Source organism: Pholcus phalangioides, unplaced genomic scaffold (genome assembly GCF_987345545.1).
Source record: "Pholcus phalangioides strain wild (caught in Gottingen) unplaced genomic scaffold, Ppha-v1.0 ptg000015l_1, whole genome shotgun sequence".
NCBI lineage: Eukaryota > Metazoa > Arthropoda > Arachnida > Araneae > Pholcidae > Pholcus > Pholcus phalangioides.
The window spans coordinates 117,659,760-117,675,342 of record NW_028301608.1 but is presented as its reverse complement, the minus strand read 5'-3'; the positions used below and the strand labels follow the sequence as shown (position 1 = coordinate 117,675,342).

General features: G+C 42.5%; 8 protein-coding genes, 2 non-coding genes and 3 pseudogenes across 10 annotated transcripts; 9 read left to right on the top strand and 4 right to left on the bottom strand.

Moving 5' to 3' along the window:
- Positions 1-476: 476 nt before the first annotated feature.
- LOC149077754 (histone H2B) lies at positions 477-851 on the top strand. Its single transcript, XM_089242958.1, has one exon. The coding sequence runs from the start codon at positions 477-479 to the stop codon at positions 849-851; it is 375 nt and encodes a 124-aa protein (XP_089099084.1).
- Positions 852-2,839: 1,988 nt separating this feature from the next.
- Positions 2,840-3,214, top strand: LOC149077753 (histone H2A). Its single transcript, XM_089242957.1, has one exon. It carries the CDS (start codon positions 2,840-2,842, stop codon positions 3,212-3,214), a length of 375 nt encoding a protein of 124 aa, XP_089099083.1.
- A 484-nt stretch (positions 3,215-3,698) lies between these two features.
- LOC149077752 (histone H3) lies at positions 3,699-4,140 on the bottom strand. Its single transcript, XM_089242956.1, has one exon. The coding sequence runs from the start codon at positions 4,126-4,128 to the stop codon at positions 3,718-3,720; it is 411 nt and encodes a 136-aa protein (XP_089099082.1). The 5' UTR covers positions 4,129-4,140; the 3' UTR covers positions 3,699-3,717.
- Positions 4,141-4,363: 223 nt separating this feature from the next.
- Positions 4,364-4,975, top strand: LOC149077751 (histone H1-III pseudogene; annotated as a pseudogene).
- A 474-nt stretch (positions 4,976-5,449) lies between these two features.
- LOC149077750 (histone H4) lies at positions 5,450-5,761 on the bottom strand. Its single transcript, XM_089242954.1, has one exon. The coding sequence runs from the start codon at positions 5,759-5,761 to the stop codon at positions 5,450-5,452; it is 312 nt and encodes a 103-aa protein (XP_089099080.1).
- A 585-nt stretch (positions 5,762-6,346) lies between these two features.
- On the top strand, positions 6,347-6,465 carry LOC149077749 (5S ribosomal RNA). Its single transcript, XR_016194253.1, has one exon. It is a non-coding gene; the product is annotated as a 5S ribosomal RNA (ribosomal RNA).
- A 659-nt stretch (positions 6,466-7,124) lies between these two features.
- On the top strand, positions 7,125-7,550 carry LOC149077748 (histone H2B pseudogene; annotated as a pseudogene).
- A 1,988-nt stretch (positions 7,551-9,538) lies between these two features.
- On the top strand, positions 9,539-9,913 carry LOC149077747 (histone H2A). Its single transcript, XM_089242953.1, has one exon. The coding sequence runs from the start codon at positions 9,539-9,541 to the stop codon at positions 9,911-9,913; it is 375 nt and encodes a 124-aa protein (XP_089099079.1).
- Positions 9,914-10,396: 483 nt separating this feature from the next.
- Positions 10,397-10,839, bottom strand: LOC149077746 (histone H3). The gene has a single exon (XM_089242952.1). It carries the CDS (start codon positions 10,825-10,827, stop codon positions 10,417-10,419), a length of 411 nt encoding a protein of 136 aa, XP_089099078.1. The 5' UTR covers positions 10,828-10,839; the 3' UTR covers positions 10,397-10,416.
- Positions 10,840-11,062: 223 nt separating this feature from the next.
- Positions 11,063-11,674, top strand: LOC149077745 (histone H1-III pseudogene; annotated as a pseudogene).
- A 474-nt stretch (positions 11,675-12,148) lies between these two features.
- Positions 12,149-12,460, bottom strand: LOC149077744 (histone H4). Its single transcript, XM_089242951.1, has one exon. The coding sequence runs from the start codon at positions 12,458-12,460 to the stop codon at positions 12,149-12,151; it is 312 nt and encodes a 103-aa protein (XP_089099077.1).
- Positions 12,461-13,045: 585 nt separating this feature from the next.
- Positions 13,046-13,164, top strand: LOC149077743 (5S ribosomal RNA). The gene has a single exon (XR_016194252.1). It is a non-coding gene; the product is annotated as a 5S ribosomal RNA (ribosomal RNA).
- A 754-nt stretch (positions 13,165-13,918) lies between these two features.
- On the top strand, positions 13,919-14,293 carry LOC149077742 (histone H2B). The gene has a single exon (XM_089242950.1). It carries the CDS (start codon positions 13,919-13,921, stop codon positions 14,291-14,293), a length of 375 nt encoding a protein of 124 aa, XP_089099076.1.
- Positions 14,294-15,583: the final 1,290 nt, after the last annotated feature.

Genomic DNA, 15,583 nt, shown 5'->3' with positions numbered 1-15,583 from the left:
GATCCTGGATAGCAGAGAGGTCCAGCCAATCCAAGGGCTCCATCCAGCGGTCCAATCACAGAAGACCAGGCTCTCCGGCTTTCTTCACCAGCTACACTTCTTCACTAAAACGACTAACCTTTTGGGGTTGTGACGGCATTTTTCAACTCCGGAATTATTTTCAATAATTCCGAGATCCAGAACCACTCTTCAAAATTTTTCCACGACGCATATTCCAGTCGCATTGTTTAATAAATTCTCTCCCCCGACACTCTTGTGTAACACTGCAAAAAATTACGAAATTTAAACTTCACTAGCGGATTCTACCCAATTTTGACTATGGCCCTTGGGTCAGGAAATTTATTTCATGGCCCATTGACTTTTAGCTGCCAGGCCTTTTGTAAGCCGCTGTAATAGCCCTGAGGGCAGGACTCGGCACAAAATTCTTGCATTCCGCATTCCGCATTTACACATTTTCGTAATTTTTTGCAGGTAAAATGCCGCCACAACCTTCAGGAAAAGCTGTGAAGAAAGCCGGAAAGGCCCAGAAGGCTGTCCGTGCTGGAGACAAGAAAAAAAGGAAGAAGCGAAGGAAGGAGAGCTTCGCAATCTACATCTACAAGGTTCTGAAGCAGGTCCACCCAGACACCGGGATATCTAGCAAGGCTATGTCAATTATGAACTCCTTCGTAAATGACATCTTTGAAAGAATTGCAGCGGAATCATCACGACTGGCCCACTACAACAAGAGAAGCACCATCACCAGTCGAGAAATCCAAACTGCAGTGCGGCTGTTACTCCCCGGAGAACTCGCCAAGCACGCAGTGTCTGAAGGAACGAAAGCTGTCACCAAATACACCAGTTCAAAGTAACTTCTTTTCGTTCAGGGTGGGGGGGAAAAAAAAAGGCCCTTTTGAGGGCCAATAAATCGAGTAAGAAGGTTTAACCCTGGTCGCAAACGACTTGTTGCCTAACATAACGGTAATTTAATATAGCAATAATATAATGAGGTGTAATGTAACGTTAGGAGTGCTTACCTTTCATGAAGAAGAAACCAACAATCCTTGTGAATTTATCCCTGGAAAAAAAAAAACATAAATAAATAAGCTATTCGAGCATGCATATATATATATATATATATATATATAAAATCAATGAAATTTCTGCGAAAGAAAAATGTGATGGATGGGGGAAAAAAAAAAGAAGAAACTGTCTTGGGTGGGATTCGAACCCATGCTCGCGTGGAACCGGAATGAAAATTCAAATAAAACCCCCTTATTTTTCCGCCCGCGGCGCCCCCGCGAGGGGTTCCCCAGGTAAGGTATAGCTTCGCAACAATACTTTCTACCACACAATAGATATACCACGTGATATGTTCGGCGCAACAATATTTAAAATATCATTATCTGCCTCCGAATATATTCTCTTGAGTCCAGCGTCTTATCCATTAGGCCACAACGACACAGTCATCTGTTACAATTAACACGATTACGTTATAAACTGCTACAATAATTTTTTAGCAAAAAAAATTCTGTGCCGATACGATACTTTTGAAAGGTAAATTATCATACGATAACAATTTGTAATTATTATAATAAATAACAATTAATTATCATAGCCAAATGCAGATTCGAACAGTAGATTCCCTTTGCGATTTATTTATTTTACATACAATATGTATTTTACATTTATTCATTACATTTATATATTTTACATACAATTTATTTCATTATCATTACAATACTACAATCATTACATTAATTTATTTCATTATAATAACCAAATGCAGATTCGAACCCATGACTTTCATAAACACTAGGCTCAAGATTCGTGTCCGTCGTCGTAACCATTACGCCACTAGACACGACATACATCATTCCTAGTTAGCTACTGAAAGTCAGCGATGCAAAGAAACGAGAAATGCCAACTTCTTTTTTTTTTTTCTGTTTCAATTTCACACAAAAATAGGAAATTATAATTTCACTACAATCTACGTTCATGAACAATTAAATATTCATTTATGATTTCATACTTCTTTTGTGAATATAAACATTATTTCCAGTATTTCGCATGCGTCCCACTTTGTTTCAATTTCATTTTAGCCCCCAGTGTATTATATTAACACATCTCGTTTCGCCAAGTTTATTTACTTCATTTTAGCCTTTCCTTCATTTACCCTAACGTTTCACATTCATTTTGTGCATATAAACATTATTTTAGTATTTCCCATGCGTTCACTTTGTTTCAACAAGTTCATTACCTTTCAGCTCTTTGTGCATACCAGCATCATATTAGAATATCTGTGCTTTGTGCCGCCTTTAAACTCGTTTTTTCTTGGAAGTTCAGCCCATTAAGCAAAAAATAAGTATAGAACCGAATGCTAAATATGAATAAAATAATTTATTTCCTTGAAAATTAGAAAACTTTTCTGTCCCGTATACGGGACGTCAGTAATCTTTAACTTCAACGACGAAAGAGACATGCCATACATGCAGTAGTGCTAAACAAACACCACCTCTAATAACAAAAGGAAAAAAAGAAATAAGTTTCATTTAAAAACGAAGAAATGTATGGGGGGGGGGGGGGGAAAGAGAAGAGAAACCGTTAATACGGGGAGGGAGAAGGAAATGCGGGTCATATAGTCAGCGGAACCTTTTAGTTTTATCGATTATTATTCGGTTCAAAACTACGAAGGCGTTTCTCGTCTACAACTACGACGAACGCGGATCGCGAAAACGCCAAAAAGGGGCACTATTGGCTGAAAGGAAAACAAGGAAGGCAGAGCTCTCAGGCTGATATTGGCGGCGCCAAAAAAAAAGCGCGAAGCGCGATTCCGATCATTTTTTAGGAAAAATTAAACATGTCTGGACGTGGAAAAGGAGGAAAAGTGAAGGGGAAGAGCAAGACCAGGTCTAGCCGTGCCGGTCTACAATTTCCCGTCGGCCGTATCCACCGTCTCCTTCGAAAAGGCAACTACGCCGAGAGGGTAGGTGCCGGAGCTCCGGTATACCTGGCCGCCGTCCTGGAATACCTGGCCGCCGAAGTTCTCGAATTGGCAGGAAATGCAGCGCGAGACAACAAGAAAACCAGGATCATTCCCAGACATCTGCAGCTGGCGATCAGGAACGACGAAGAGTTGAACAAGCTCTTGTCCGGAGTGACCATAGCTCAGGGAGGAGTGCTGCCCAACATCCAGGCAGTTCTCTTGCCCAAGAAAACCGAAAAGAAAGCTTAAGTCAAGCGAGAGAGGAAGAAAAAAAAAAAAAGGCCCTTATCAGGGCCAATAAATCACGCAAAGAGGTCACGCTAAATCGCATTGTTTAATAATAATAACACAGTCGCCTCAATGTCCCCCGGGGAAATTAGAGACTGGTTCCGAAACACAATCGCATTGTCCGCTGGGGATAGCCACGCCCAGACCATAAAAGTGACCCCCCAGTAAACAAAGCAACTCTATTCGAATCCGGCGAGTCTAGAAGTCTGGGTTGGGTGAGGCACAATAGTAATAAAATACAGCGTCACATTTCTCTCAGCGCTGCGCGCAAAACAAAAAACAAAAAAAAAAAACATACGTGGCTTGTCCTAACTTTCTTTTCTAATCAATCAGAAAAATTTCATGTATGGATTAAAAAAAACTATTTCAACTCGTGTGTGGCAATGCGAATGAAAAGGCGCACCTCTTTGCATGTGTTGGCCCTTAGAAGGGCCGTTTTTTTTTTCCTACTCCTCCTTCACGACTTAAGCTCGTTCACCCCGGATCCTACGTGCAAGCTGAATGTCTTTGGGCATGATGGTAACTCTCTTGGCGTGGATAGCGCACAAGTTGGTATCTTCGAACAGACCGACGAGATAGGCCTCGCTGGCCTCCTGCAAAGCCATGACAGCAGAGCTCTGGAAGCGCAAATCGGTCTTGAAGTCCTGGGCGATCTCACGGACGAGGCGCTGGAAGGGCAATTTCCTAATGAGCAATTCCGTCGACTTCTGGTAACGACGGATCTCTCTGAGGGCCACGGTACCGGGCCTGTAACGATGGGGCTTCTTCACTCCCCCCGTCGCCGGGGCACTCTTACGAGCAGCCTTGGTCGCGAGCTGTTTCCTGGGGGCCTTGCCTCCGGTACTCTTTCGGGCAGTCTGCTTGGTCCTAGCCATGTCTGCGTATCGATGAAAGAAACGTCTGAACGCGTTGAGAGCAAGACGATAAATGTTTCTCCTCAATTTTTCCACAATGACAGAAGCGCCAAATTCAAAGTGTAACGGACGACTACGCCGCGATTGGTCGATTTCGAAACCGAGAAACGCGATTGGCTGAAACGAAGCGCAAAGGGAATCTACTGCAAAAAAACGAGAAATTACTGATCATTTCGTTACGTGAGTGCAAGCGAACATGTCCGAAGGTGCACAACCAGCTCAATCTGCCGCGCCAGCCGCCTCGACCCCGAAGAAAAAGGGGGCGAAAGCTGGCAGCAAGAAACCGAAAGCTGCTCCCTCTCATCCGAAAGTATCGGAAATGGTGAACAGTGCCATCACCAGTCTTAAAGAACGGGGCGGATCTTCACTGCAGGCCATCAAGAAGCACATCGGTGCCCAGTACAAGGTGGACGTGGACAAGCTTTCACCCTTCATCAAGAAGTACCTGAAGAGCGCCGTAGTCAGCGGAGCCCTGGTTCAGACCAAGGGCAAGGGTGCCACCGGATCTTTCAAATTGAGCGCATCCGGGCAGAAGAGCAAGGAACCCTCTGCCGCTGCCAAACAGGTGAAGAAACCCAAGAAGGAAGGCGCTTCGAAAAAACCCAAATCCCCCAAGAAGACCGCAAAGCCCAAACAGAAGTCCGAGAAAAAGAAAGCAGCCCCCGCAAAGAAATCGACGGTCAAGAAATCTGCTCCGAAGACCAAGTCTCCGAAAAAAGCAGCCAAACCATCGAAACCGAAAGCGGCGAAGCCGAAAAAAGCAAAGTCCACTCCGAAAAAGACGACGGCAAAGAAAGCAAAAAAATGAGGGAGTAAGCCCAAGGCTTGAAGGAAAAAAAAAAAAAGGCTCTTTTCAGAGCCAAGAAATGTTTGTGAGAAGGTGCCGAACTCGCATATAAATATATGATACGTGTTATCATGATAATATATAAATACATAACATAAATAATCAACGCGATTTTGTTATTAAAGCGCGCGAACACAAATATATATATATATATATATATATAGAACATAAAGCCCCTTACGAGGTCTGACGAGACCTCGCAGCTCTGGGGGGGGGGGGGGGGCCCGTATAGTACTTGACCTTTGACGAAAGTACGATTACAGCAATATTTTTTTTGTAATAAATATTTAGTACCAACCCTTTAAGTTTAGTTTTTTAAACATATTTAACAAAGTTATGCGACTCAGTTTCAACCTATCATATATTTTTTGGCCCTGAGAAGGGCCTTTTTTTTTTTCTCCTCCGCGTCTTCTATGAAAACCGCATATGCTGTTTTTAACCGCCGAAACCGTACAGGGTTCTGCCTTGTCTCTTCAGCGCATAGACCACGTCCATGGCGGTGACGGTTTTCCTCTTGGCGTGCTCGGTGTAAGTGACAGCATCCCTGATAACGTTCTCGAGGAAAACTTTGAGAACTCCACGGGTCTCTTCGTAAATGAGACCGGATATACGTTTCACACCACCACGACGAGCCAAACGACGGATGGCGGGTTTCGTAATGCCCTGGATGTTATCGCGAAGAACTTTACGATGTCTCTTCGCTCCTCCTTTGCCCAAACCTTTTCCTCCCTTGCCTCGACCAGACATGTTGAATTTGCGAAATCTGAAGCAGAAATGAAAGGAAATCGACAATAATCACGATCTCTGTCTCGAAAGCGCGGAGCTGACGTCACCGCTGTCTAACGGGCATTGGTCCGCCGACGAGGCGTTATTCGATTGGTCGATAAAAGACTTGATTTATCCCCCCCCTTTGACAGGAGGGGGGGGGGGAACCGTTATTTCTTCCCCCCCCCCTCCAGAAAATTATCGCAGCAGCACTGAAAGTTGGCGGAATCGATGCCTACTGTAAGAGTACAGATTGAACTGGAAAAAGAAAACAACATTTTCGGCGGAAACTAGAGAATGTCTTAAACATTTTGCGCAAAAAAGAAAAATTGTAGAAGGGCCCTTAGGCGGAATTCCTCACATGTCCGTCAACCAGCTTGTGCGTCTGCGCTTTCGGCAGATGAAAGAGCCTCCTTTGTGATGTCATCAATTAGAGTACCAGTGTGATGTGACACCATCTGTGCCCCAACTCCCACGGGAAGAAAGGAACAAAGCAGCGGAAATGGACGGGCTCCTTTGAATAGATTTTATGATCACTTAAGAAGTGTGAAAAGAGCATTATGTATCGCCAACGGCCATACCATGCTGAAAACACCGGTTCTCGTCCGATCACCGAAGTTAAGCAGCATCGGGCGCGGTTAGTACTTGGGAGGGTGACCACCTGGGAACACCGCGTGCTGTTGGCATCACTTTTCTTTCTTTTTTTAAATCGGTAAGTAACATAATTTTCCAATAATTTAATTTAAAAATATGTGTATGTGGGGGGGGGGGGGGAAGAAGAGAGGGAATAAAAGAAAATTAAACAAATTAATATACTATACGGCCAGTGATATGGGCCTATATGGCTCTGCTTAGTGCTGCCATCTACTGTTGGAATTTTTTTTCCTTTCAGTAATTTCTTCTAATCCCACAATCCATGGCAAATTTCTTTAATAAGATTTAATTTCAAAATATTCAAATTAAAGAAAAATTAAATTTATTTCAAATAAATCAGTGATTCATATACGATTCTACTTAGCACTGCGAGATACTGTTGGCATCATCATATAAATCCTCTTTTTTTATTTATTTGATAATTATGTTTAATCGGATAATCCAATACATAACATTTTCCACAAGCGATTGAATTTTGAAATCTGTGTGTGTGTGTGTGTGGGGGGGGGGGGGGGGGGGGGGGTTTGGAAAGGAAGCGGGGGGGGGGGAACAAATTCAATTTCTTAGGTAATTCAGTTCCCGAAGGCGAAGTTGATATATGACTCTGCTCAGTGCTGCCATCTACTGGTGAACAATACGAATTCCCTTCCCCCATTGTTTATATTTGAGATTGGGTTGCGGAAAATCACAAATGAGAAACTTCACTTGTGGAGTAAACTTGAAATCCTTTCGTTATGAAAAAATTTCAACCACACCTTCAGGAAAAGCTGTGAAGAAAGCCGGAAAGGCCCAGAAGGCTGTCCGTGCTGGAGACAAGAAAAAAAGGAAGAAGCGAAGGAAGGAGAGCTTCGCAATCTACATCTACAAGGTTCTGAAGCAGGTCCACCCAGACACCGGGATATCTAGCAAGGCTATGTCAATTATGAACTCCTTCGTAAATGACATCTTTGAAAGAATTGCAGCGGAATCATCACGACTGGCCCACTACAACAAGAGAAGCACCATCACCAGTCGAGAAATCCAAACTGCAGTGCGGCTGTTACTCCCCGGAGAACTCGCCAAGCACGCAGTGTCTGAAGGAACGAAAGCTGTCACCAAATACACCAGTTCAAAGTAACTTCTTTTCGTTCAGGGTGGGGGGGAAAAAAAAAGGCCCTTTTGAGGGCCAATAAATCGAGTAAGAAGGTTTAACCCTGGTCGCAAACGACTTGTTGCCTAACATAACGGTAATTTAATATAGCAATAATATAATGAGGTGTAATGTAACGTTAGGAGTGCTTACCTTTCATGAAGAAGAAACCAACAATCCTTGTGAATTTATCCCTGGAAAAAAAAAAACATAAATAAATAAGCTATTCGAGCATGCATATATATATATATATATATATATATAAAATCAATGAAATTTCTGCGAAAGAAAAATGTGATGGATGGGGGAAAAAAAAAAGAAGAAACTGTCTTGGGTGGGATTCGAACCCATGCTCGCGTGGAACCGGAATGAAAATTCAAATAAAACCCCCTTATTTTTCCGCCCGCGGCGCCCCCGCGAGGGGTTCCCCAGGTAAGGTATAGCTTCGCAACAATACTTTCTACCACACAATAGATATACCACGTGATATGTTCGGCGCAACAATATTTAAAATATCATTATCTGCCTCCGAATATATTCTCTTGAGTCCAGCGTCTTATCCATTAGGCCACAACGACACAGTCATCTGTTACAATTAACACGATTACGTTATAAACTGCTACAATAATTTTTTAGCAAAAAAAATTCTGTGCCGATACGATACTTTTGAAAGGTAAATTATCATACGATAACAATTTGTAATTATTATAATAAATAACAATTAATTATCATAGCCAAATGCAGATTCGAACAGTAGATTCCCTTTGCGATTTATTTATTTTACATACAATATGTATTTTACATTTATTCATTACATTTATATATTTTACATACAATTTATTTCATTATCATTACAATACTACAATCATTACATTAATTTATTTCATTATAATAACCAAATGCAGATTCGAACCCATGACTTTCATAAACACTAGGCTCAAGATTCGTGTCCGTCGTCGTAACCATTACGCCACTAGACACGACATACATCATTCCTAGTTAGCTACTGAAAGTCAGCGATGCAAAGAAACGAGAAATGCCAACTTCTTTTTTTTTTTTCTGTTTCAATTTCACACAAAAATAGGAAATTATAATTTCACTACAATCTACGTTCATGAACAATTAAATATTCATTTATGATTTCATACTTCTTTTGTGAATATAAACATTATTTCCAGTATTTCGCATGCGTCCCACTTTGTTTCAATTTCATTTTAGCCCCCAGTGTATTATATTAACACATCTCGTTTCGCCAAGTTTATTTACTTCATTTTAGCCTTTCCTTCATTTACCCTAACGTTTCACATTCATTTTGTGCATATAAACATTATTTTAGTATTTCCCATGCGTTCACTTTGTTTCAACAAGTTCATTACCTTTCAGCTCTTTGTGCATACCAGCATCATATTAGAATATCTGTGCTTTGTGCCGCCTTTAAACTCGTTTTTTCTTGGAAGTTCAGCCCATTAAGCAAAAAATAAGTATAGAACCGAATGCTAAATATGAATAAAATAATTTATTTCCTTGAAAATTAGAAAACTTTTCTGTCCCGTATACGGGACGTCAGTAATCTTTAACTTCAACGACGAAAGAGACATGCCATACATGCAGTAGTGCTAAACAAACACCACCTCTAATAACAAAAGGAAAAAAAGAAATAAGTTTCATTTAAAAACGAAGAAATGTATGGGGGGGGGGGGGGGAAAGAGAAGAGAAACCGTTAATACGGGGAGGGAGAAGGAAATGCGGGTCATATAGTCAGCGGAACCTTTTAGTTTTATCGATTATTATTCGGTTCAAAACTACGAAGGCGTTTCTCGTCTACAACTACGACGAACGCGGATCGCGAAAACGCCAAAAAGGGGCACTATTGGCTGAAAGGAAAACAAGGAAGGCAGAGCTCTCAGGCTGATATTGGCGGCGCCAAAAAAAAAGCGCGAAGCGCGATTCCGATCATTTTTTAGGAAAAATTAAACATGTCTGGACGTGGAAAAGGAGGAAAAGTGAAGGGGAAGAGCAAGACCAGGTCTAGCCGTGCCGGTCTACAATTTCCCGTCGGCCGTATCCACCGTCTCCTTCGAAAAGGCAACTACGCCGAGAGGGTAGGTGCCGGAGCTCCGGTATACCTGGCCGCCGTCCTGGAATACCTGGCCGCCGAAGTTCTCGAATTGGCAGGAAATGCAGCGCGAGACAACAAGAAAACCAGGATCATTCCCAGACATCTGCAGCTGGCGATCAGGAACGACGAAGAGTTGAACAAGCTCTTGTCCGGAGTGACCATAGCTCAGGGAGGAGTGCTGCCCAACATCCAGGCAGTTCTCTTGCCCAAGAAAACCGAAAAGAAAGCTTAAGTCAAGCGAGAGAGGAAGAAAAAAAAAAAAAGGCCCTTATCAGGGCCAATAAATCACGCAAAGAGGTCACGCTAAATCGCATTGTTTAATAATAATAACACAGTCGCCTCAATGTCCCCCGGGGAAATTAGAGACTGGTTCCGAAACACAATCGCATTGTCCGCTGGGGATAGCCACGCCCAGACCATAAAAGTGACCCCCCAGTAAACAAAGCAACTCTATTCGAATCCGGCGAGTCTAGAAGTCTGGGTTGGGTGAGGCACAATAGTAATAAAATACAGCGTCACATTTCTCTCAGCGCTGCGCGCAAAACAAAAAACAAAAAAAAAAAACATACGTGGCTTGTCCTAACTTTCTTTTCTAATCAATCAGAAAAATTTCATGTATGGATTAAAAAAAACTATTTCAACTCGTGTGTGGCAATGCGAATGAAAAGGCGCACCTCTTTGCATGTGTTGGCCCTTAGAAGGGCCGTTTTTTTTTTCCTACTCCTCCTTCACGACTTAAGCTCGTTCACCCCGGATCCTACGTGCAAGCTGAATGTCTTTGGGCATGATGGTAACTCTCTTGGCGTGGATAGCGCACAAGTTGGTATCTTCGAACAGACCGACGAGATAGGCCTCGCTGGCCTCCTGCAAAGCCATGACAGCAGAGCTCTGGAAGCGCAAATCGGTCTTGAAGTCCTGGGCGATCTCACGGACGAGGCGCTGGAAGGGCAATTTCCTAATGAGCAATTCCGTCGACTTCTGGTAACGACGGATCTCTCTGAGGGCCACGGTACCGGGCCTGTAACGATGGGGCTTCTTCACTCCCCCCGTCGCCGGGGCACTCTTACGAGCAGCCTTGGTCGCGAGCTGTTTCCTGGGGGCCTTGCCTCCGGTACTCTTTCGGGCAGTCTGCTTGGTCCTAGCCATGTCTGCGTATCGATGAAAGAAACGTCTGAACGCGTTGAGAGCAAGACGATAAATGTTTCTCCTCAATTTTTCCACAATGACAGAAGCGCCAAATTCAAAGTGTAACGGACGACTACGCCGCGATTGGTCGATTTCGAAACCGAGAAACGCGATTGGCTGAAACGAAGCGCAAAGGGAATCTACTGCAAAAAAACGAGAAATTACTGATCATTTCGTTACGTGAGTGCAAGCGAACATGTCCGAAGGTGCACAACCAGCTCAATCTGCCGCGCCAGCCGCCTCGACCCCGAAGAAAAAGGGGGCGAAAGCTGGCAGCAAGAAACCGAAAGCTGCTCCCTCTCATCCGAAAGTATCGGAAATGGTGAACAGTGCCATCACCAGTCTTAAAGAACGGGGCGGATCTTCACTGCAGGCCATCAAGAAGCACATCGGTGCCCAGTACAAGGTGGACGTGGACAAGCTTTCACCCTTCATCAAGAAGTACCTGAAGAGCGCCGTAGTCAGCGGAGCCCTGGTTCAGACCAAGGGCAAGGGTGCCACCGGATCTTTCAAATTGAGCGCATCCGGGCAGAAGAGCAAGGAACCCTCTGCCGCTGCCAAACAGGTGAAGAAACCCAAGAAGGAAGGCGCTTCGAAAAAACCCAAATCCCCCAAGAAGACCGCAAAGCCCAAACAGAAGTCCGAGAAAAAGAAAGCAGCCCCCGCAAAGAAATCGACGGTCAAGAAATCTGCTCCGAAGACCAAGTCTCCGAAAAAAGCAGCCAAACCATCGAAACCGAAAGCGGCGAAGCCGAAAAAAGCAAAGTCCACTCCGAAAAAGACGACGGCAAAGAAAGCAAAAAAATGAGGGAGTAAGCCCAAGGCTTGAAGGAAAAAAAAAAAAAGGCTCTTTTCAGAGCCAAGAAATGTTTGTGAGAAGGTGCCGAACTCGCATATAAATATATGATACGTGTTATCATGATAATATATAAATACATAACATAAATAATCAACGCGATTTTGTTATTAAAGCGCGCGAACACAAATATATATATATATATATATATATAGAACATAAAGCCCCTTACGAGGTCTGACGAGACCTCGCAGCTCTGGGGGGGGGGGGGGGGCCCGTATAGTACTTGACCTTTGACGAAAGTACGATTACAGCAATATTTTTTTTGTAATAAATATTTAGTACCAACCCTTTAAGTTTAGTTTTTTAAACATATTTAACAAAGTTATGCGACTCAGTTTCAACCTATCATATATTTTTTGGCCCTGAGAAGGGCCTTTTTTTTTTTCTCCTCCGCGTCTTCTATGAAAACCGCATATGCTGTTTTTAACCGCCGAAACCGTACAGGGTTCTGCCTTGTCTCTTCAGCGCATAGACCACGTCCATGGCGGTGACGGTTTTCCTCTTGGCGTGCTCGGTGTAAGTGACAGCATCCCTGATAACGTTCTCGAGGAAAACTTTGAGAACTCCACGGGTCTCTTCGTAAATGAGACCGGATATACGTTTCACACCACCACGACGAGCCAAACGACGGATGGCGGGTTTCGTAATGCCCTGGATGTTATCGCGAAGAACTTTACGATGTCTCTTCGCTCCTCCTTTGCCCAAACCTTTTCCTCCCTTGCCTCGACCAGACATGTTGAATTTGCGAAATCTGAAGCAGAAATGAAAGGAAATCGACAATAATCACGATCTCTGTCTCGAAAGCGCGGAGCTGACGTCACCGCTGTCTAACGGGCATTGGTCCGCCGACGAGGCGTTATTCGATTGGTCGATAAAAGACTTGATTTATCCCCCCCCTTTGACAGGAGGGGGGGGGGGAACCGTTATTTCTTCCCCCCCCCCTCCAGAAAATTATCGCAGCAGCACTGAAAGTTGGCGGAATCGATGCCTACTGTAAGAGTACAGATTGAACTGGAAAAAGAAAACAACATTTTCGGCGGAAACTAGAGAATGTCTTAAACATTTTGCGCAAAAAAGAAAAATTGTAGAAGGGCCCTTAGGCGGAATTCCTCACATGTCCGTCAACCAGCTTGTGCGTCTGCGCTTTCGGCAGATGAAAGAGCCTCCTTTGTGATGTCATCAATTAGAGTACCAGTGTGATGTGACACCATCTGTGCCCCAACTCCCACGGGAAGAAAGGAACAAAGCAGCGGAAATGGACGGGCTCCTTTGAATAGATTTTATGATCACTTAAGAAGTGTGAAAAGAGCATTATGTATCGCCAACGGCCATACCATGCTGAAAACACCGGTTCTCGTCCGATCACCGAAGTTAAGCAGCATCGGGCGCGGTTAGTACTTGGGAGGGTGACCACCTGGGAACACCGCGTGCTGTTGGCATCACTTTTCTTTCTTTTTTTAAATCGGTAAGTAACATAATTTTCCAATAATTTAATTTAAAAATATGTGTATGTGGGGGGGGGGGGGGAAGAAGAGAGGGAATAAAAGAAAATTAAACAAATTAATATACTATACGGCCAGTGATATGGGCCTATATGGCTCTGCTTAGTGCTGCCATCTACTGTTGGAATTTTTTTTCCTTTCAGTAATTTCTTCTAATCCCACAATCCATGGCAAATTTCTTTAATAAGATTTAATTTCAAAATATTCAAATTAAAGAAAAATTAAATTTATTTCAAATAAATCAGTGATTCATATACGATTCTACTTAGCACTGCGAGATACTGTTGGCATCATCATATAAATCCTCTTTTTTTATTTATTTGATAATTATGTTTAATCGGATAATCCAATACATAACATTTTCCACAAGCGATTGAATTTTGAAATCTGTGTGTGTGTGTGTGTGGGGGGGGGGGGGGGGGGGGGGTTTGGAAAGGAAGCGGGGGGGGGGGAACAAATTCAATTTCTTAGGTAATTCAGTTCCCGAAGGCGAAGTTGATATATGACTCTGCTCAGTGCTGCCATCTACTGGTGAACAATACGAATTCCCTTCCCCCATTGTTTATATTTGAGATTGGGTTGCGGAAAATCACAAATGAGAAACTTCACTTGTGGAGTAAACTTGAAATCCTTTCGTTATGAAAAAATTTCAAAATTTTTTAACACATTTTCGTAATTTTTTGCAGGTAAAATGCCGCCACAACCTTCAGGAAAAGCTGTGAAGAAAGCCGGAAAGGCCCAGAAGGCTGTCCGTGCTGGAGACAAGAAAAAAAGGAAGAAGCGAAGGAAGGAGAGCTTCGCAATCTACATCTACAAGGTTCTGAAGCAGGTCCACCCAGACACCGGGATATCTAGCAAGGCTATGTCAATTATGAACTCCTTCGTAAATGACATCTTTGAAAGAATTGCAGCGGAATCATCACGACTGGCCCACTACAACAAGAGAAGCACCATCACCAGTCGAGAAATCCAAACTGCAGTGCGGCTGTTACTCCCCGGAGAACTCGCCAAGCACGCAGTGTCTGAAGGAACGAAAGCTGTCACCAAATACACCAGTTCAAAGTAACTTCTTTTCGTTCAGGGTGGGGGGGAAAAAAAAAGGCCCTTTTGAGGGCCAATAAATCGAGTAAGAAGGTTTAACCCTGGTCGCAAACGACTTGTTGCCTAACATAACGGTAATTTAATATAGCAATAATATAATGAGGTGTAATGTAACGTTAGGAGTGCTTACCTTTCATGAAGAAGAAACCAACAATCCTTGTGAATTTATCCCTGGAAAAAAAAAAACATAAATAAATAAGCTATTCGAGCATGCATATATATATATATATATATATATATAAAATCAATGAAATTTCTGCGAAAGAAAAATGTGATGGATGGGGGAAAAAAAAAAGAAGAAACTGTCTTGGGTGGGATTCGAACCCATGCTCGCGTGGAACCGGAATGAAAATTCAAATAAAACCCCCTTATTTTTCCGCCCGCGGCGCCCCCGCGAGGGGTTCCCCAGGTAAGGTATAGCTTCGCAACAATACTTTCTACCACACAATAGATATACCACGTGATATGTTCGGCGCAACAATATTTAAAATATCATTATCTGCCTCCGAATATATTCTCTTGAGTCCAGCGTCTTATCCATTAGGCCACAACGACACAGTCATCTGTTACAATTAACACGATTACGTTATAAACTGCTACAATAATTTTTTAGCAAAAAAAATTCTGTGCCGATACGATACTTTTGAAAGGTAAATTATCATACGATAACAATTTGTAATTATTATAATAAATAACAATTAATTATCATAGCCAAATGCAGATTCGAACAGTAGATTCCCTTTGCGATTTATTTATTTTACATACAATATGTATTTTACATTTATTCATTACATTTATATATTTTACATACAATTTATTTCATTATCATTACAATACTACAATCATTACATTAATTTATTTCATTATAATAACCAAATGCAGATTCGAACCCATGACTTTCATAAACACTAGGCTCAAGATTCGTGTCCGTCGTCGTAACCATTACGCCACTAGACACGACATACATCATTCCTAGTTAGCTACTGAAAGTCAGCGATGCAAAGAAACGAGAAATGCCAACTTCTTTTTTTTTTTTCTGTTTCAATTTCACACAAAAATAGGAAATTATAATTTCACTACAATCTACGTTCATGAACAATTAAATATTCATTTATGATTTCATACTTCTTTTGTGAATATAAACATTATTTCCAGTATTTCGCATGCGTCCCACTTTGTTTCAATTTCATTTTAGCCCCCAGTGTATTATATTAACACATCTCGTTTCGCCAAGTTTATTTACTTCATTTTAGCC

What these genes read in the sequence shown, in the direction of transcription:
- LOC149077754 (XM_089242958.1), top strand. Translation starts at nt 477, where the DNA reads ATGCCGCCACAACCTTCAGGAAAAGCTGTGAAGAAAGCCGGAAAGGCC.
- LOC149077750 (XM_089242954.1), bottom strand. Translation starts at nt 5,761, where the DNA reads ATGTCTGGTCGAGGCAAGGGAGGAAAAGGTTTGGGCAAAGGAGGAGCG.
- LOC149077744 (XM_089242951.1), bottom strand. Translation starts at nt 12,460, where the DNA reads ATGTCTGGTCGAGGCAAGGGAGGAAAAGGTTTGGGCAAAGGAGGAGCG.
- LOC149077747 (XM_089242953.1), top strand. Translation starts at nt 9,539, where the DNA reads ATGTCTGGACGTGGAAAAGGAGGAAAAGTGAAGGGGAAGAGCAAGACC.
- LOC149077753 (XM_089242957.1), top strand. Translation starts at nt 2,840, where the DNA reads ATGTCTGGACGTGGAAAAGGAGGAAAAGTGAAGGGGAAGAGCAAGACC.
- LOC149077752 (XM_089242956.1), bottom strand. Translation starts at nt 4,128, where the DNA reads ATGGCTAGGACCAAGCAGACTGCCCGAAAGAGTACCGGAGGCAAGGCC.
- LOC149077746 (XM_089242952.1), bottom strand. Translation starts at nt 10,827, where the DNA reads ATGGCTAGGACCAAGCAGACTGCCCGAAAGAGTACCGGAGGCAAGGCC.
- LOC149077742 (XM_089242950.1), top strand. Translation starts at nt 13,919, where the DNA reads ATGCCGCCACAACCTTCAGGAAAAGCTGTGAAGAAAGCCGGAAAGGCC.